Genomic DNA, 20,364 nt, shown 5'->3' with positions numbered 1-20,364 from the left:
GTGGGGTGGGGGTGGGGGTGGGGGTGTTTTAAGGGTTTCCAGTCTGGCCATTTCAATTAGATCCTTCCTTGATCACCCCTACCACCTAGCAATCTCTGCTTTTTTGGAACATCTATAGATAGTATTTAAGAGAATCATTCACTTTAACATTGATTTAGATATCCTTTTCAATTATGCAATTTCCTTACTGGGAGTTTTATATTTCAGATTATGCACCTCTGAGGACCAGTACAATGACGACTGGGTCTTATCTTCCCTAGTAGCACCTCACAGGTCTGGGCTAAAACTTGGTGAACTGAAAATTTCCATTTTTATTTCCATGTGATAAGATGAACTCCTGTCCCCTAGACCCAAGGAAGGTTTGCTTCCACAAGAAAGGAGAGCAGTGGGGGTATTTCTCCTTAGCTTCCTGTTCTGTGCCAGTCTGAGAGATGGTGTTGTAGGTAGCTCCCTAGCCGGAAGAAAAGGCGAGGGTGTAATACGAGGGCTGCACTTTTTCTATTAGTCCATGGTGCAAATCTCAGCCCCAGTCTTAAGAGCTAGGGCAAGTCATTTACCCTTTCTGAGCCTCAATTTCCTCAATTTACACTGGAATAACATCACTTGCACTACTTCCCTCGCAAGGTTGTTGAGAGGAAAGCACTTTTGTAAACCTTAAAGTGTTCTAGAAACCTGAGGTGTCATTATTAAATATCGGCAGCCTAGAGATAAGGAGAAATCACTTAGGGATTGTCTGCCTGGCAGAATTATCCAGGACCACCTCTACCCATTCCTTGGAGAACTATTGGCTGCAATCATAAATTTCCCAGCAGAGGCTGAGCTGGAGAACTTGGCTTGGATCTAGGAAGAAGGTTCATCAAGTTCTCTTCTTGCATGAGAACCTGCCACTCTCCCCATCACTCCCAAGGCTCACCATTCTCTTCCACTTTCCCCCATCCTGTCACAGTGCAGGTCACATTAGTATGAAAGGTGTTGTAGGCCTCAGGAAGACAGGCTGGCAGAATCCAGGGGGAGAAGTCCAGAGGCTGGGCCAGCTTCAAGAGGGCAATGTCCCCATTTGAGGCATCTTCCCCGGAGTAGTCTGGGTGCAGGATCACCTGGCTTAGCGATCTGGAGATGCTGTGGCCTGGGGTGGAAAAGAGCTGGAGTTCCCCGAAGACTACGTGGAACTGGGACACCTTGAATGGCCTGCAAAGGGGGTAGGGATGGGGGCAGGGGGAAATTGTTGGAACAGGACTGGAAGCCTGTGGGGGGAGGGGAACCCTAGGCCCATCATGATGGAGAGTAAGCTTCGATGGAAATCCTATATCCCTGAAAGTAGCCTCAAGTGTATGGGAGCTCCCTAGAGTCAAGGGGCAAACTGTCACAAGGGGGCTGTGTGGAGAATTAGGACCGTCACGACAACGGACGACTGTTCAAATCTTGATGTGGGAGGAGGAAGTTGGGTCTCAGCAGGGGCGAGTGGCTCACTGCTCTGGAAATGAAGGTGGCACAGTGCTGAGATCAGCCTGGTGATGGAGTAGTTGTACCAACCACTGGGGACTAATGTTTTGGTTTGGGGCAATTGCTACAGCTACCATGGTATCGTTCCTGCAGAGCCATTGCCCCAGGCCACCGCAATTACAGATAACACAGATTTGTACTGGATTCAGTCTTCCATCCCAACCCCGGTTCTTGGGTGGTAGCTTTTCCAGCAGCAATCTCAGGTAGATCTCCACCCATGGTTGATTTGAGGGTGAATTGAATGCTGCTTGCCCCAGGAAATGCTTTGTGCTACTAGTCTTGGGTGACAAAATGACTAGCTCTGCCCTCTCCTCCACACCCCAAATGATTGGAAGGATGGAAAACAACAAAATATGACTAAATACAGCTATCTGATATTTTCTATTCAAAGCAATTTGGATTATCCTCTGTATGTTGCCCAAAGATGTCACAACTAGTGAGTTGTGGAACTGGGACCCATCACAGAGATCCTAACCCAAGATCTTGCTTCTAGCACAGGGTGCTACCAGCTCAGCCATATAGCTGGTAACTTCTGGGGAGTTGCAGACATCTCAGATGAGGAAGTATGATAGGGAAAAGAGCCGGGGACTGGAAGCCAGGAAACCTGAATTCTAGTTCCAACTCTGTCAGTAGTTGGTCGTGAGACTATAGACAAGACAGGTCTCCCTTTCTGGGCTTCAGTTTGGGGCACAGTTGTGTCTGTGGACTGGATCAAAGGACTCTGGGAGATTAAGCTGTTGGTACAGCTGACTCTTGGATAGAGTCATAGGCCTTGGGGGGAGGGGGAGGGGGAAGAGATGATGAATGAGAAGGGGCCTGGTCACTCACTGTTGGAAGCAATGGGCTGCTGTCAGAACCCAGCTATTAGAAATGAGAGTGGCCCCACAGATGTGGGCCTGATTCTGCCTTAGACTGGCCTGCCATGGCCAAGCCCCTTCACGGGCATTTTTGCCTCCAACGATGCGCTCATTCACCTGGTTCTTCAGGATTTGCTGACCACAGGCTAAACAGAGAAGGCAGACTTAGGACCGATACCCTCCACTTCTCCTTAGAACCTCTATACCTTCCCTTCAGTTCCACCCCATGATCCCCCTTCTTGCCTCCAGTCACCTACCTGAACTTATCCAGTGATCTTCTTCACCTGGAAAGGACAGGATGATAAGTAGTGTGGAGAGGGATCTTAATTAATTAACTTGTCTGCCTACTGGGGGTCTAGCTGGGCTGCTGGGGACCTCTCCTTCAGCTACTTCCTTTGCCCTGCTTCTTTTTCTGCCCCTTAGTCTCTCTTCTTCCCTTTTATTCCCATCCTCCTGCCCCCATTTAGATGCCTCAGTGTTCCCTCTAGATCCTCTATTGTCACTCTCTGGACCTCAGTTTTTACTTCCTTCCTCCCCCATTCCTATAGATCACCCTTTGCTATTTCTTGGACTGATTTTTCAGTCATGTAGAGGACTTAATTTTCAGTTATTTTCAGTTGGTTTCTCAGAGATCCTTGTCCTGTGGGAATTGATCTCCAAACAGATAGAGGGAAGTATAGGACTCCAGCATCCTGGATTGTAGGGAGCTATCTGGAGCAGGTTGGATCCCAATCTGTATACAGAAGGGGAGTAGGACATGTGGATACTGAGATGATCTTAGGGTTGTCCTGTGGACAGCTAGGGTTGAGGTACAGTATATCTGAGCCCCAGAGGAATTACTGAGGATATACCTGGGTACCTGGTACCTGGGATATACCTGATACCTGGGTCTTAGGAAGGATTAGGATTAGAGGACAACACCTGGATCTTGGTGAGAACAAGGACTTGAGACATTCTCCCTGAATCCTGGGAAAGGATAGGCTGCCTGATCCTCAAGGGGCATCGAGTCCAGGGAGGAAGGAAGGACCCTGAGGTAGGCTAGACCAAAGGCATTGAAGAGTGAGGAAAAGAATGACTGGGAGGGATGCTCTGGTCCTATGGACCGGGGTGCTCTGGGGCCCTGACTTTTTTCTTAAGGACTTACCTTTTGTCAAAGGCGGCAGCAGTGGCAGCAACAGCAAGAGCCAGGCAGTCCCCAGTTGTTCCATTTCCCTTACTGGGTCCTGGGGCAGTGGGCAGAATGCCAGGGCTCCACCGCTACTGTCCTTTTGTCCCCAGGGCCTGGGGAAGGCAGAGGTAGGCAGGCCTGAGAATGATTAACTCCACCCCTCAGAGCTCCCTGTGCCAGCACCCCAGCTTGGGTGTTTCCTTGAACTCACATCTGTTGCGTGTATGTGTGTGTGTGTGTATGTGCGTATGCGCATGTGGGTGTGTTTTTCCAATCATGAACTGTTCCCCTACCTGCCCAGGGGTACCAAGAACTTCCTGCTCTGCAGGCCAGAAAACTACCAGCCAAGTCAACAAGTTGTAGTTTCAATTTTTGATAAGACTGAAGTGGAGGGAGCCAGTCATTCCACTCCCAGTCTGCTTGCCTGTTACCCTTCACCAGAGTATTTTGACCCAGGCATTTTTACCTGGGTCCGCTAGGGTTAAAGTCTCAAGAAATAGAGGTTTATAGCTACAGGGAAACAGGTTATCTAATGCTAGGAACTTTTGGCCTGGGACTCAGACATTTTTGAGGAGTAGGAGAGACAGGGAAACACAGGGACAACCATATTCAAATATAGACATATATCAGGCACAGTGGGGTAGGAAATGCCCTCTGTTCATTTTTATTTCTCCCTTTCACCCCCAATCAGAATAAGCTCTCCACATTCCTTTCCTCTACTTATTTACCTCCTACTCACTTCTTCGCCCCTTGCAATATAGCTTCTTGCCCTCCTGATAGACTGAAATTACTTTCTCCAAGGCCACCAATAATGTCTTTCTTGCCAAGCTTTCCAAGTCTTCATCCTTTTTGACCTCTTTACAGCATTTGTAACTGTTGCTCATCCTCTGTCTGACTGTTTCTTCCTGGTATCTTTTGCAGGGTCAGTATCTATGTCCTGAACCCTATATATGTGTACTTAGGGCTATGTCCTATGCCCTATTTTCTTTCTGTATTTCCTTGGTGAGGTCATCAGTTGCTATGGCTTCAACTATGGTTCCTGTTTATAACTTCCAAATCCAATCCTCATCTCTCTACCAAATTGCAATCTCAATCCCTAATCAACAAATGTTTATTAAATGCCAAGTGCCCACCAAAGACCAAGATAAAAATGCAAAAATGAAAGTCCCTACCTCAAAGAGCTTGGATTCAGTCACTAACTGCCTGCTGGGCTTCTCTACCTCGATGTTCCATATTCAATTCACTCTCACCATGTATATTCAAAACAGGATGGGAAAGTCAGAATCCTAGGTCCTGGGTTGCAGCCTCCTTATGGTTTTCCCGAAACCTATTCCTCCTAATTTATCCTCATTCCATTGAGGATAATAGAATATTTTTGCTCTCTCCAATCTAAACGATGTTTCTAGAGCTCAGGTCTGACCATATTGTGTGTTTGTCCTTCATTGCCAAAGAAGAAATGCCACCAGAGAAATAATGACATGACTTGCACTTGACTTTGTTTTGAGTGAGAGAGGGCTGTGCAGGTCACCAGCCTCACTTTTCCTCCAGAGCCATCTGAATCCAGCAACCAGATATTCATCAGGATGATGACTGGAGATGACCCAGGATGAGGCAGCAATTGGGGTTAAGTGACTTGCCCAAGGTCACACAACTAGTGAGTGTCAAGTGTCTGAGGTGAGATTTGAACTCATGGTCCTCCTGACTCCTGCACTGCTGTTCTATCCACTGCACCACCTAGCTGCCCCTTCTGACCTTATTACTCCCTTGTTCAAGAAGCATCAATGGCTCCCTCTTGCCTGAAGATATAAAATACAAGTTCCTCTGTTTGGGAATCAAAGCCCTTCACCATCTGGCTTCAACCTGTCTTCCACATGGACTTATTTCATACTATTCCCTTCATGAACTTTGTATTTCAGGAAAACTGGTTTACTTTCTTGTTCCCCATTTAGGATATTTTATTTCTTGCCCCTTTTCTTTTGCATTGACTATGCCTGGAATACTCTTTTCACTTTTGAGCTTTCAGAATGCCTACCTCTCCTCAGGCATCAGTTCTAGTTACTGCCACCTACAAGAAGCCTTTCCTAATCACTAGGTCACTAGGCATTCCTTCACAGGAAATTATTTTGCATGGACTTAGTACATGTTTCCTATCTGTGTCCATGTTGTTTTCCTCCAATATAAGATCCTTGAAAGCCGGAATCATTGTTTTTGTCTTTACTTCCTCAGAACCAAGAATCTGGTGATTCTGAGTCTGTGTATGGTACATGGTTGGCTTGTTGGATTGAGTTGAATTGTAGACATAGGCTCATAGACCTACATAAGTACAGACATTTTATTGAAAGTTTAAAAAATTATTTTATTTTGGCATCATATTCATTTCCTAATACATTACTTTCTTCTCGTTTATCAAGTGCTCCATCCTTTGTTAGTCAATAAAAACATGAAAGAAAAAAGTAGCTCAGCAAAATCAAGAAAAACTCATCATGACTGCATGTGCAATATTACATAGGCATGTTGAGGTCAGGGAACCATAATGTTGAGGTTTGGGGTGCTTGGGACCCCAAAATACCAACACCCTGGGTCCTGACAATGAAGGGTTAGAGTGGGAAGCAGGTGGGGACAATCCAGAGGCAACAGACTTTGGAGGGCCAGGCTAGGTTAAGAGTAATAGATTTGGGTATGAAAAGATGGATTAAATGGGAAAATTCAAGGAGAGTTCAAGGGGGTTCCCAGAATCTGTACCCCATCAGGCATAGTGTCCCAACATAGGTACACACATGTAAGATACACTTGGGCACACATATATGGACACATACATAGCTATACATATCACACAGGTCCACACATTGGAAATGATGGGGTACAGACTCTGAAAACTCCCTAGAACTCTACTTCATTCTTCCCACTAACTCTGGCATTCTCCTGAGGTTATAAGCCTTTCATTATAGCTATGCCCAATATTGTGTTGCCCTTAACCTAGCCTAGCTATCCTTAGTCTGTTATCTCCAGATAGCTTTTGGTTACTTACCACCCTTGATCCTGTCAAAACCCCATTCTCTTGGTTCCTGACTTCCCACTTCTAGTCACCCCAGTCTACTGGCCATTCCCATCAAGATCCTCCCTAGGATTCTTCTTCTAATCACCCCAGACTACTTGACCACCCCTAGATTCCACCCTCAGTCTTTCTGTATGTAAGATCCATCTTGTTTCCATGAAGGTGCTCAGATTCAATTTGGACCATTTACATTAGCATTACAAACATTCAGATTCTTTGAGAGTCTAGGCAATGCTGGGATGCCTTAAAGAGTCTGGCCAATATGGGGGATTTTTAATAAACCTTGTTTTTCTTTGGCTAAAAGAAAGCTTGGATCAAATTCACTCAGCATGGACCAGCATGTCACTATTTTGGGGTCCCAACACTCCTAAACTTAAACAGAGATACATAGCCATATTCAGATACATGTACACAGAAGTACATGCAGAAGTCTATAACCTGAGAAAGGAGGAAATCTAAAAGGGAGAAAAATGCAGATACGTAAGGAAGTTGAAACAAAGATCTAGGGAGAGAGGAGGGACAAATGGTGTGACTAGGGGCAACAATCCACAAACAAGTATTTGTTATGTAACTGCTATGTGCTAGGCACTATGCTGGGCACTAGGGATAAGAAGAAAAAAAAAAGAGACAGCCCCTGACTTCAAGGAATTTACATTCTAAATAGTGAAATGACACTTAAACAATATGTACCACACATGTGATGTGTCCTCTGATGACTCCCTGGGATCTGAGATTCCACAAAAAAACAAGTAGAAGGAGAAGAAGAAAGCCATTACAAGATCCAGGTCAGAGAGGACTGGCAAATTCTTCCCTACCCAACACCTAAGGGTGATTTTATAGCCTGATGACTGAGAGCATGATATAAAAAGTTAATTGCTAGTGAGTAAATAAACCTGTGGCTCTTTCAGAAGAACTAGAGAGACCCTGGATTCCAAGAAAAAACAGTTTAAAGAACTTGGAGAAGAAAGGAAGAAAGAGAGGGAGTAGGAGAGAGGAGAGGAGAGAGGGTTGAGGAATGGGAAGGAGAGACGAGGAGAGAGACACAGAATGAGTATGAATGCAAGCAGAGAAAAGGATAGGAGAAAATGATGGGGTACAGGCCCAAGTCAAGACCTTTAGCCCTTACCCCAAAAGAATTTGTGTCCCATTTGTCTATGGGCCCTGGAAAACCCCACCCTGAATTCTCCTTGAATCTTCCCACTTGAACTGGCATTTGGCTGAGGCTATAAGCCTTTTGTTATAGCTATGCCCAATTCTCTGTTACTCTTAATCTAGCCTAGAGTAGAAGAGGCAGCTAGGTGGTGCAGTGGATAGAGCACCAGTGCAGGAGTCAGGAGGACCTGAGTTCAAGTCTCACCTCAGACACTTGACACTCACTAGCTGTGTGACCTTGGGCAAATCACTTAACCCCAGTTGCTTCATCCTGGGTCATCTTCAGTCATCCTGATGAATATCTGGTCACTGGATTCAGATGGCTCTGGAGGAAAAGTGAGGTTGGTGACCTGCACAGCCCTCCCTCACTCAAAGCAAAGTCAAGTGCAAGTAATGTCATTATTTCTCTGATGGCATGGTCTTCTTTGGCAATGAAGGACAAACATACAGCCTAGACTAGCCTGGCCCTCCATAGTCTGTTATCTCCAGATAGCATTTGGCTGCTATTTCCCACCCTTGATCCTATCAAAAGCCCATTCTCTTGTTTCCTGGCTTCCCACCTCTAGTCACACCTGTCTACTGGCCACTCCCATCAAGATCCTCCTTACACTCCTCCTCTAATCATCTCAGACTACTTGGCCACCGCTAGATCCCTGCCTCATTTTTTCTGTATATCTTGTCTCCATGAAAGTGCTCAGATTCAATCTGACTTGCTTACATTAGCGTTACAAATGTTCATATTCCTTAAGAGTCTACCCAATATGGCAGATCTTGAACAAACTTTATTTTTCTTTGACTGAAAGAAGGCTTGGGTCGAATTCATTTTGGCAGGACCCGTGTGTTACTGTTTTGGGGCTGTAGCACCTCTAAACCTCAACGAAAGGACAAGGGCCAGGAAATGAAGCTAGAGAAAGAAGAGGATTAAACAGAGGCACCAGTAACCAAGCAAGGGCTCTTAGGTCATATTCATACCCCAAGCTCAGTTGTATTGCTGCTCTGGCCTAGGAAAGTTGAATTAGAGTGAATCTGTTCTCTGACCAGGCCTCATACTCTTTTTGTGGTCTTCAAAATCTCTAACTTGAGGATAAGTTACTGTGAATATGGAGGCAGCAAAAATATCACTGGACTGGGAGTCAGAAGCTCTGGGTTTTAATTCTGACTGCTATAGATTGACTTGTGATCTTGGACTAGTCACTTCTCTCTGTTTACTCATTTTCAAAATGAAGGAAATGGAATCACTAAATGATTTCTAAGGTTCCTTTAAGCTTTACATTTTTGATTGTGTTTTAACATTGAGAAACTGCTTCTGGGCACACAGGGGTTGAGGCATTGTATCACTCCCTTTTCCTCTCTTCTGGGACCCAAGCATGTGGTCTGGACTGTGTTTACTCCTGGGAGTAACCGTCTTCTAAAGAATGATAAAGCTAGGTTCTCATACTCTTTGATTCGCAAAACCTCCACTCTGGATCCCTAGGGAAAATTTATTAAAATCCTAGGTTATAGCATCTATCTAGGGTTTCTTCAAACAGGAGGAGAAGAGTGTTCAATGTATAATATGAATCAGATATGGGACAGGCATTTATTTCCTATACACAAAAGGAATGCTCAAACAGAACACAAAGTATGCATACAAACTTAAAAATTTTTCCCCACTTAAAAGTATTTTATTTTTTCCAATTACATGCAAAGATAGTTTTCAATATTCACTTTTATAAGATTTTGAATTCCAAATTTTTTTCTCTCTCTTTTCCCAAGACAGCAAGCAATCTGATATTAAATGTATTTCCATATTAGTCATGTTGTGAAAGATGAATCAGAACAAAGAGAAAAACCATGAGGAAGAAAAAACAACAAAAAAGAGAAAATAGTCTACTTCAATCTATATTCAGACTCCATAGTTCTTTCTCTGAATGTGAATAGCATTTTCCATCATGAGTCTTTTGGAATTGTTTTAGATCACTGCATTGCTGAGAAAAGCCAAGTCTATCAAAGTTGGTCCATGCACAATGTGGCTGTTACTATGTATAATGTTCCCTAAGCATCAGTTCATATAAATCTTCCCAGGCTTTTCTGAAATCTGCCTGCTCATCGTTTCTCATAGCACAATAGTATTCCATTACATTCACATACCACAACTTGTTCAGCCATTCCCTAATTGATGGGCATCCCCTCAATTTCTAATTTTTTGCCACTGCAAAAAGAGCTGCTATAAATATTTTTGTACATGTCATTCCTTTTCCCTTTTTTATGATCTCTTTGGGATACAGACCTAGTGGTGGTATTGCTGGATCAAAGGGTATGCACAGTTTTACAGCCATTTGGGCATAGTTCCAAATTGCTCTCCAGGATGTTTTGATCAGCTCACAACTCTACCAACAATGCGTTAGTGTTCCAATTTTCCCACATTTTCTCCAACATTTATTATTTTCCTTTTTTGTCATATTAGCCAATCTGGTAGGTATGACATGGTACCTCAGAGTTTTAATTTTCATTTCTCTAATCAATACAAACTTAAACATTTTAACTACAGTTATACTTTCTCTGGAGACTGTACAGTCTGAACCACTCTAGGTAACATGTCTGTTAGCAAAACGACCAGCCTTGGGCCAATCCTCTTTGGATGGAGACATTTCCCTGTTAGCCAGCTCCATTCCTTGGACCTAGGACACGTAGACTTCTCAGACTACTGAGACCACTTCCAAACTTGGACATGTCCACACCAAGACTAGCGTTTTCCTGTTCAGGGAATCAAATACAAGTGGAAAAGGCAGCTAAGGGCTGTTGACCTGAAAGTTTGGTTAAATAAGTCAAACCGCTAGGTGATATATAAATTCATATTGTTTCTTTCCTTAAAGCTAAGCAGATACATGTATACATGGAACCAGAAAAATTCTGACTGACTGTTAAAAGAATTACAAGTCTTATTATACATTTTAGAACAATCCCAACTCAGGATGTCTGCATCCTTCAGATTTATGGTCTCTATATGTGTTTAACCATAGCATGAGAGAGGAAGTTTCTTAGTAAAATAAGTTGTAAGTAAGTAAGTAAGAAAAGACAATTGACAAAGTGTACATTGAAATTATGATCTCAGGATATCTGTATTTCCCCTTTATAGCATATGTCCATAGGATACCGAGATAAGAAAAGTCCCACTATTTAAGACAGTGTCTGGTCCTAGATGTCTTGTCCTTTAGTGGCTACAAACAGAAAGAATGCTCCTGGTCACCCTCATCTGGTCTTAGAGTTGTTGACACAGGAAAAGGCATTTTTAGAGCAAAGCAAAGCATGTCTGGTTGATTAGTTCAGGCTTTGGCCTTTATTGGGGTTTAAATGATCTTAAATGATTATCAGGGCCTGGGTAGAAACTCGTTGAGTTGATGTGATTGGGGGAAGTAACTACTCGGGGTTTGTCATATTATAACAAAAAAGAACTCTAACAAAAAAAGTGCCAAATAGCCTGCTATAATCTGCATTCAGAGTCCATCAGTTCTTTCTCTGGAGGTGGATAGCATTTTTCATCATGAGTCCTTTGGGATAGTCTTGGATCATTGTATTCTAACTAAGTCATTCACAGTTGGTCATCGTACAATATTGTTGTTACTGTGTATAATGTTCTCCTGGTTCTGCTCACTTCACTCTGCATCAGCTCATGTAGGTCTTTCCAGGCTGTTTTGAAATCATCCTGCTCATCATTTCTTCCAACACAATGGTATTCCATTACAAACATATACCACACTTTGTTCAGTCATTCCCCAGTTGATGGGCATCCCTCAAAGGGAAATTTAAACATAAACTATTAGGGATGAAGGAAATCTTAGATTACCTCGCCCAGCTCGTTTTGCAGATGGAGAAGATGAGGTCCAGAGAAAAATGACTTGCCTAAGTCACAGAGTTAGTGGCAAAATTGGGACTAAAACACAGGCCTGCTAAGTCCAAGTCTAAATTTTACTTGAATATACCATCCTGACCTCTTGCTTGTACAGGGTATTTTTATATTTTGCTCCTTGCTGTGGTCATATCATCTTTACCCTTTGCATGGCTCTGGTGGAGACATATTGGTTTTTGCTATTACTACTCTTTGACTTTTAGATGCATTTTTTTTTTTGGAGGAGGAGGTGAATGTGAAGAAAGGAAAGGGGAAATTTGAAGTAGAAGAGTTCATGACACTCAAACCACAGTTTAGGAGTCTATTCAACTTTATTAGGCACCTTAGGTTAAAATTAGGAAGCTTCTAGAGTCCCCCAAGGACAGAACTAGGTAGAAGGAGCAATTCTAGAAGTGAGAGGAGGATCCTGGGTCAGGTGGCCTCCTGAGGTTATCCAGAAGTGGGGGAGGGAAGCAGACATTCATCACTGTTTCTCCTTGAAAGAACCATCACCCAATTTTTCATGCAAATACTGAGTCTCTCTTCCCTTTCTATTTCACTTGCTCAACACATACTGAGCTGAGTTGGCTATTTTTAGAAACCAGAAAGGAATGATGGCAAGATGTGGCGGGATTAGGGATGATTGGGCTCTTGGTGGGGTTGGTGCAGAGCTGGAGTGCCTAAGTGGGCCTGGATCCAAGGCCAGTAGTGGGCCACACTGGTGTAGACACCTGGGCGGTTGGGCAAAGCACATCCCTTGCCCCAACTCACCACGCCTTCAAGGACCCATCGACCAGACTGGATGCACACCAGGGGGCCCCCAGAATCTCCCTGAGGGAACACAACTGCTCAGCTTTCCTGGTGTCTGAGGCCCTTCTCAGAACCCAGGCTGTTGCTGTCCCTGCTCCACCCCCGAACCTCAGCATCCCTTTTCCCTTCCTAGCTTGCCAGCTCCTTCTTCCATCTTGGAACCCAAGTGTCAGGTCTTAGGGCTGCTACAGCTGAGGTTCCCACTGCCTCCTATTCACTGATGTGTGGGGAATGGGAAAGGGTCTGACTGCTCGAGTCATTGATCCTTATCCCACCCTAACATGCGGCCACTGGAACCAGTCAGTCCTGCTAAAGGAGGCTCAGATGTGAAATCTTCAAATGATTAACACACTACTTTGGCCAAGTCTGAGGGATCTCCTAATCTTCTACCATCACTTAACCACTGGCCATGGTCGCAGTGGTCTAGTCAGTGAAGAAACCCTGGAAGGGGTTTTTACAATTTCTGATGCACCCAGTTCACATACTGGCCAGTGGGCCAGTACGGCTGGGAGGCCTAGGTCCCAGGGGGTGGAGCCTCACCTGGCAGGCATCCTTGCTGCCTCTGGCATAGCCTGCACATACGGTGCCAGGCAAGACTATGGGCTCGGTGAGGGGGATGTTGGAATCCACGTGGTAGAGTCGGTCACAGGCCCGTCTGTCTATCAGGGGGACCTGGACGCCCTGCAGGGTCCGGGAGCCAGGCAGTGGCGCTGCGGGAACAGGACAGGACAGGAATGGGGCAGCCCTGGGGCATGGAGAGGAATAGCAGGCACTCAGAAATACTTCTCTAGGAGGGGTAGGGAAAGGAGAGCAGTAGAAATTTGCCAGAAGAGATAGGGGCACACGGGAATACCTCCCTGGTGGGAAAAGAACGACTGTGGGTTCTTGGAGAATGAGGAGAGGGAGCACGCCTGGGCTCAGTAATGAGGAGATAGGCATGTAATTTCCCCCCCACCTGGGGGTAAGTGAGTGGGGTAGGATACAGAGTTCTCTGCTAGGAAAGGAAGCCTTGGTTGCTCTTTCTCAGCTCACCTCCGGGCTGAAGGCTGCCCCAGCCAGTGACCCAGCACGGAGTGCCCGGGGGTGGCAGGGCTCCACGTCCAGGTAGGCAGACCGGTCGGATACGGGCACTGAATGGGACTGGGCGGAGGAGCTGGACCAGCGCGATGTCGCCCTGGGCTCCGTCTTCCGAGAAGTTGGCGTTGAGCACGACCCGCAACAGTTGCAAGGAGAGAGCCTGAGGCGAGGGCCGGGCCAGGCGGAACTCCCCCAGTCGTACTCGGTACTCCGACAGCCTCACGGGTCTGGGGGCGAGAGAGCCGGGGAGAGGCTGAGGAGTCGGACAAGGCGGATTAGGACAGCAACCCGGGGCCCGGGAAAGGATGCTCAGCTACTTCTTCTTCCTCTGGAATAGCCTGCACATAGGCTGCCCTCTCGCCCTGGTTCTTCCCGGAGCCTGAGGTTGACCCTATCCGCAGCATTCCACAAACCTGCCCGCCTACCCACCCTCTCCTGGCGTCCCCCACCCCAGCCTCCAGTGGTGCTGGGCACCCGCAGCTGGCTTCTTTCGGTCGGCTTCTCCATGTCCGATGGTCTTCGCGCCTCAGCCTTGCAGAGGAGTCAGACGTGCTCCTCCTGGAGAGGTCGGAGCCAAGGCGTCTTTATCTCCCAAGGGTTTACTGGAAGGATCTCAGAGGTCATGTCACCCAACCATCCCATTTTACAGATGGGGTTCAGAGCAGTAAATCCAGTTTCGGAAGGTCATCCAGGCACTAAACAGAAGAGCTGGATTTGAACCTAGGTGCTCTGGTTCCAAAATCAGCGTTCGGAACGCTACTCCCAGGCCAACTGGTCCAACTCTGGAACTTCTTGCCTACTAGGACGCAGGTGTCCTCCCCCTCCCGTCCTTTTCCCTGGATCCAAAAGCCCAGACATCTTCTGCTTCTCTTCTGGCTTTTGTTTTGTTTTGTTTTTTGAGTCCTCTGAGCTCTTTCTTACCTTTCCACATCCAGGTACCCTGCTCTCCCCATCTCCCGGGCCAGAATGGGAGGGGAACAGGAACCTAGGCATCCTGTTCCCTTGCTCCCTTTCCTTTCCTAGGGTCCAGGCTTTAGGATTCCCAGGGCTCCCATTGTTTTCCCCAACCAGGCAGACATACACTTCTGCCCGTTACCTGCCCCAGGCACCAGGCTCTTTCTCCCACAGACCCAGGCATTCACTTTCATTCTCTGTGATACCCAGACGCTTCTCTTTTGTTCCCCCCCAGAACCCAAGGGCCCTGGAGAATTACGTCGTCGACGTCGACGAACCTTGGGAAACAGTGAGCTGCAGTCAGCACCCACTGGCGAGAGATGAGTGAGGCCCCGCACACATGGGACCGCTGGTACTGCAGGCTGGCTTGCCATGGCCATTCCCCCTCCCGGGCATCCCTCCCGCCCACGATGCGGCCAGACATCCGGAGCTGCCCGCAGCCTGGGGAGACATAGGGGCAAGCCTGGTGAAAAAAGGGCACTCGAGTCTTGTGAAAGGGATAATGAGAACCTGGGAGAAGGGACATTTCTGGTTCTGGGAATGGGGCAATGACCCGCTGGGAGGCAAGATGTCTGAATTCTGTGAGTGATTGAGTAGTAAGGCCAGGAGATGGGTCAGGCCAGTGCTAAGTGGAGAGAGAGGCCAGTTCTGCGGGCTTTGTACCTGGAGACATCTGTGTTTCTGCAGCTCCTGGAGAAAGAATAATAATTGTAACTGACTTTTATATAGTCCTGTTGTTGATCTTCATAAAACTTTGTGAAGGAGGCGAGCATTATCCTCTCCATTTTACACATGAGAAGATACAGGCTAAGAGAGGCCATGTTGTGTAATAGAATGATGGCTGGATTTGGAATGGGCAGACCCAGTTAGGAAGCCTAGCTCACCTACTTCTTGTGTAACCTTGGGCAAATTTTTTTATTCCCCTGGGTCTCAGTTTCCTCCCTTGTGAAGTAAGGGTATTGGACCATTATCTTCAAGGTTCTTTCTATCCCCGAATCCTATAAATGACCAAAATAAGGTATTTGTCCAAATTCATACGATTATTAAGTATCAGAGCCAGGATTCACACTGAGGTTTCTCTCACTCTACAGATGCTCCACAGAGAAAATAAAGAGATGGAAGTGGATAATCTGATTGTGGGTGTAAAATAATACCGAGGAGGGGAGATAACATAGAGAAGGGCTTAGAGACAGCAGGAATCTGACGACAGAACTTGGAGGGGATAAGGGGAATGATTATGCTAATTCTCTTGTATTTTGTAGAGTTGGAACAGAAAAGGGGAGTATAATTCTAGAATCGGAGGCGGGGGAGAGACAATGTGAATAATTAAGAAAATGAGTAAGAAAACATGGAATACAATATGTATGTGCTGGTGCTTGGAGCCTGGGCCTCAATAATCAGGCAATGGTAATGGAAAGGTAGAAAGGAAAATGTCTGGAGTCTAGACTGGAGAGCCAGGAGCTTCTTATGTGTCTGGGTTGCAGGGGAACCTCCAGAGAAAAGGGTCTCAAAAGGGAAACCTCTCACCCTTAGGGATGCAGAGATTTCAGAGTAGTGAAGAGAAAAAAGCCAGCAAGGAAGAAAGCTGAAGGTGGGAAGGCAGAGCAGGAATTCTGGGAAGGGAGAGAAATAGCTCAGTGTATGAAGAATCAGTGTTCCTCGATATCCATTCTCTTCCCCACTTTCAATCGCTGCCAGTCCTGTCTACCCCCTCTCCTCACTTACCTAGCAATAGCAGTAGCAGCAGAGGGCCCTGTTGGCATGAATACTCCCTCATTTTTTCTCACTGGGTCCTGAGGAAAAAGGACAGAGACAAGGAGATAGAAAGGACAACCCTAAATGGATATGGAGAAGGTTGAGTGAACCTAGAAGCCTTGGCTTTCACACCTTGGTCAATAACCCCCATTCCTTTTTACCTTGTGTCTTTGAGGGTCCCAGTTCTGCACCCTCTCTGCTATTGTCTCCCAGAACCCAGGGGTCTGGATTCTTCAGCCCTTACAGCCTTTCTGGGACCCAGGAATGCAGTATCTCTCTCCCTTCTCATCCATTGGTCTGGGCTCTTCCCAGTGATTTTATGGAAAATATTGAAGGGGGTGGTGCTGGTGGGGGGAGAGTTTAAAGTGCTCCAGAGGGGAGGAGGCTGGGGGAGAGGGGAGTAATTAAAGGAGCGGGGGGCAGACCTGGGGTGGTACTCTCTGAGGCTAAAGAAACAAAGATGCTTTCAGAAGCTTATTTGTGTGAGGTGAGGTAGGGAACAGGACACCTGGATTTCCGGAAAGGAGCTGCTTCTCCAGCTCAGGACACCTGGGTTTAGGGAGGCCTGGGAAGGGGTGGGGTGAGGGCTGGAAAGTCAGATGTCCTGTATTCTGAGAGGGCAGCAAGCTTGGAGGAATATGTGAGAATCTGACAGAAAGGTGCCAAGTAGGCTGAAATCTTTGCTAGACTCCCAGAAGCCCCAGGAGGATAATTAGCAGCTCATCCCCAAGGAGTCTGTCTCCATTCTGAATCCCATCTCCATTCAGCTTCAGATTTCACTTTCTAAGCCACTATTGTTTAGTTCTGGACAGTTAGCAGCACAGTTCCCATCACCCCACACTGATCCCTAACCCTGACTTCAGACAGAACCCTCCCCCCCAAACTGGGGCCCCAGACCAATGTCCATCCCCCAACCTGAGACTGCTTCCCACACCTCACTCTAGGCTGCCCACTGACTCTATCTCCAGTGTGATGCTTAACCCTGGCCTCCAGATTGACCTAGGATTACAGAATATTGGAAAACATTTTAGAGATCATTTAGTCCCTCATTTTACAGAAGAGAAAAGTGAGGTCCAGATAGATAAAGGGACTTACCCTTAAGTTATGAAAGTTGTTGAGCTGAGACTCAAACTCAGTTCTTCTAGTGCAGGTCCTCATAACCTCAGCCTGGCCTATTGAAACAGCCACATGGTTGGTCTTCTTGCTTCAAGTCTCTCTCACCTCCAAACCCTCCTCTACACAGCTGCCAAAATGATCTTTCTAAAAGTAAAGCTTTGACTACATCATCCATCCTTTCCAACCCTGCTCCCCGCAATAAACTTCAATAGCTCCATATTGGCATTAGAATGAAATATACAATACTCAGGCATTAAAAACTTTCACAGCCTTGTACACAGTAACAGCAACATTGTTCGATGACCAACTGTGATGGACTTGGCTCTTCTCAGCTGTAATACAATGACCTAAGACAATTCCAAAAGACTCACGAAGGAGGATGCTATCCACATCCAGAAAGAGAACTATGGAATCTGAATACAGATCAAAGCATACTATTTTCTCCTTTTTGTTGTTTTTTCTTTCTTGTGGTTTTTCCCTTTTGTTCTGATTCTTCTTTTATAACATGACTTAATGTGGAAACATGTTTGGTATTGTTTCTTTGTAATGTCCATATATTGCTTCCATTTCTGTGGAAGCAATAAGTGGGTGAGGTAGGAGGTGAGCTCAGGTCATCCTGTCTCCAAGTTTAACACTCTATCCATCATATCACCTAGCTGCCCAAGTGTTTCCACAACTCTTCTCAAGGTTAAATAGTCCCAGATCCCTCAGCTACTTCTCATACAGCATGTACTTGGTGACTTGCACTTTCCTGGTGGCTCTCCTCTCTGGATGCTATCCAGTTTATCAGTGTCCTTTCTAAAAATGTGGTTTCCAGGACTGAACTGAACAGTGATGCAGATGCTCTGACCAAGGCAGACAATGGTAGCACTTGTTCCTTATTCCTGGAAACTCTGCCCTTTCAATGCAACCTAGATCACATTAAATTTCTTTGGTTGGCACTTTGTAATGTTGATGTAATATAGAACTTGTAATCCATCAAACATCCCAGATCTTTTCTGGAAAAACTGCTATCTGATCATCCTCCTCCTGCCTTCCCCCCACCATTTTAGTAAAGCCAATTTTTAAATCTAAATAGAATACTTTCCATTTATTCCTATTAAATTTGATCTTCTTAGATTCAGCAATGCTCTAGCCAAGACATTATTGGATCCTGACTCTGTCACCTCGTGTTTGAGCTAGCTAGTCCTCCCAGCTTTGTATTATCCACAAACTTTCTTAGGGTTGATGCCAACTTGGCAAATAGCTGCTGCAGCGATCCTTATCAGGGAACCAGCAGCCATTACTGGTATTTGCTGGATGATCTTTCACTTGATAACATCTGTGGATCCATAGCAGTATTTCTTTGAACACAAGCAGCCCGTTTCTCCTCTTCCCAAAAGGTCTTATAGTTCTACTACCTAGTTCCGGTCATTCAGTAGTTGCTCCTCTTTACTTTCTCCTCTGTTACATTTTCCAACCTCTAACAGGTACTTGCTAACTTTGAGTTGGACTCCTCTGCCTGGGAGGATGACTTGTTTTGACTGTTTATGTATTCATTTGTGTTTTCTGTTGGGTCCAATTACATCTGACCTGTATTAAATATTCTGCCAACTTGGGTGCCCATAGGAAAGCTGAAGACCTTTTCCCATTTGGGCAAGAACTAGGCAGGGGCTAGTTGAAGAACATCAGGAGCTTCTGATGTTCTTGGGAAACACTCTAGGTGGGAGCAAACATGAACCAAATTCAGGTGTTTCCAAGTAAACCCTCTGTTGGAACATAAGCCATAGGATTCTTTATTGAGAAACTTCTAACACTGAGTCTGCTGGTTTATGCCTAGACCTGCAATAATAGGACATGAATTACATCTTTGAGGAGGGAGACTAGCCTTCACTTTGAGAACAGATAATAAATGCTTGATTATATCAGAAAGATGAATATTGTGTTCCCTACGGAAATTAGTGCACAATTCTTACTCTTATCCATAGTTTTAGAAGCCTGATCCTTAGTTCTTTTTCATTCACCATATGCAAATTTGAATTCTTCTTATAATTATTAATATTACCATCACTACCCACTAGTATTCTTCCACTAAGTTGAGTAAAGTTTATAGCAGGTATTCTTTTTCCCCCCATTTTTAAGCTTTTATTTAGTATTTTATTTTTCCCCAATTTTTAACATTCATTTTAAAAATTTTAAGTTCCAAATTCTCTCCCTTCCTCCTTTCCACATCTCTCATTAAGAAGACAGACAACTCGATGTAGGTTTTACGTGTGTAGCCATGCAAAACATATCCATAATAGTCATGTTGTAAAAGAAAACAGACAAAAAGAAACTCAAGAAAAGTAAAGTAAAAAAAAATTATGCTTCAATCTGTATTCAGACTCCATCAGTTCTTTCTCTGGGGATGGGTAGCATTTTTCATCCTAAGTCTGTCAGAGTTGTCTCGGATCATTGCATGGTTGAGGATAGCTGAGTCACTCATAGCTGGTCATCTTACAATATTGCTATTATACTGTACATGGTACACTTCACTTTGCATCAGCCTGTGCAAATCTTCCAGGTTTTTCTGAGAACATTCTGCTCATCATTTCTTATAGGATGGAATACCACAACTTGTTCAGACATTCCCCAATATAACAGGTATTTTTAACCTTGTTTTTGTGTCATGGGCAGTCTGGTGAAACTTATGGATCCCTTCTCAGAATAATGTTTTTTTAAATGCATAAGATAAAATACACAGGAACCAATTATATTGAAATGTAATTATCAAAATATTTTTAAAAAACCCAAACAAAAGCAAGTTCATGGACCCTAGGTTATGAACCTCTAGTTTTACAGATTCTCCTCAGAGTGCCATAAAAGGGAATTGGAAAAGTTGGTTTTATTTGTGTGCCTGAAAACAATTAGGAACATTATTTGATAGGATACTTGATCAGCTTTAAGCACTCCCAAGGAACTCAAGAAGGAAATGATTGATTATGCACCAACATCTGTGCTTCTTTCATTAATGTGGATCTCAACCCTTTCTGCACTTTAGTAAGTGGTTACATGCTATTGTTTAAAAAAA

At 45.1% G+C, this 20,364-nt stretch overlaps 2 protein-coding genes across 2 annotated transcripts in view; both read right to left on the bottom strand.

Moving 5' to 3' along the window:
• LOC140500167 (serine protease 33-like) overlaps positions 1-3,758 on the bottom strand; it is a 7,308-nt gene extending 3,550 nt beyond the window's left edge. The window contains exons 1-4 of the mRNA XM_072602511.1: positions 3,505-3,758; positions 2,618-2,644; positions 2,332-2,506; positions 914-1,188 (exon numbers count right to left, since the gene is read on the bottom strand). Coding sequence (XP_072458612.1) covers positions 914-1,188; positions 2,332-2,506; positions 2,618-2,644; positions 3,505-3,568 — 541 coding nt within the window. The 5' untranslated portion in view covers positions 3,569-3,758. The remainder of the gene's footprint in view (positions 1-913; positions 1,189-2,331; positions 2,507-2,617; positions 2,645-3,504) is intronic.
• An 8,162-nt stretch (positions 3,759-11,920) lies between these two features.
• LOC140501591 (serine protease 33-like) lies at positions 11,921-16,221 on the bottom strand. Its single transcript, XM_072605422.1, has 5 exons — positions 16,170-16,221; positions 14,723-14,885; positions 13,446-13,717; positions 12,954-13,123; positions 11,921-12,434 (listed from the first exon to the last, which is right to left on the bottom strand). The coding sequence occupies exons 1-5, from the start codon at positions 16,219-16,221 to the stop codon at positions 12,237-12,239; spliced, it is 855 nt and encodes a 284-aa protein (XP_072461523.1). The 3' UTR covers positions 11,921-12,236.
• Between the last annotated feature and the right edge of the window lie 4,143 nt (positions 16,222-20,364).

The sequence above is a fragment of the Notamacropus eugenii genome, chromosome 1 (genome assembly GCF_028372415.1).
Source record: "Notamacropus eugenii isolate mMacEug1 chromosome 1, mMacEug1.pri_v2, whole genome shotgun sequence".
In the NCBI taxonomy this organism is placed as follows: Eukaryota; Metazoa; Chordata; class Mammalia; order Diprotodontia; family Macropodidae; genus Notamacropus; species Notamacropus eugenii.
This window is presented reverse-complemented; position numbering and strand designations above follow the sequence as displayed.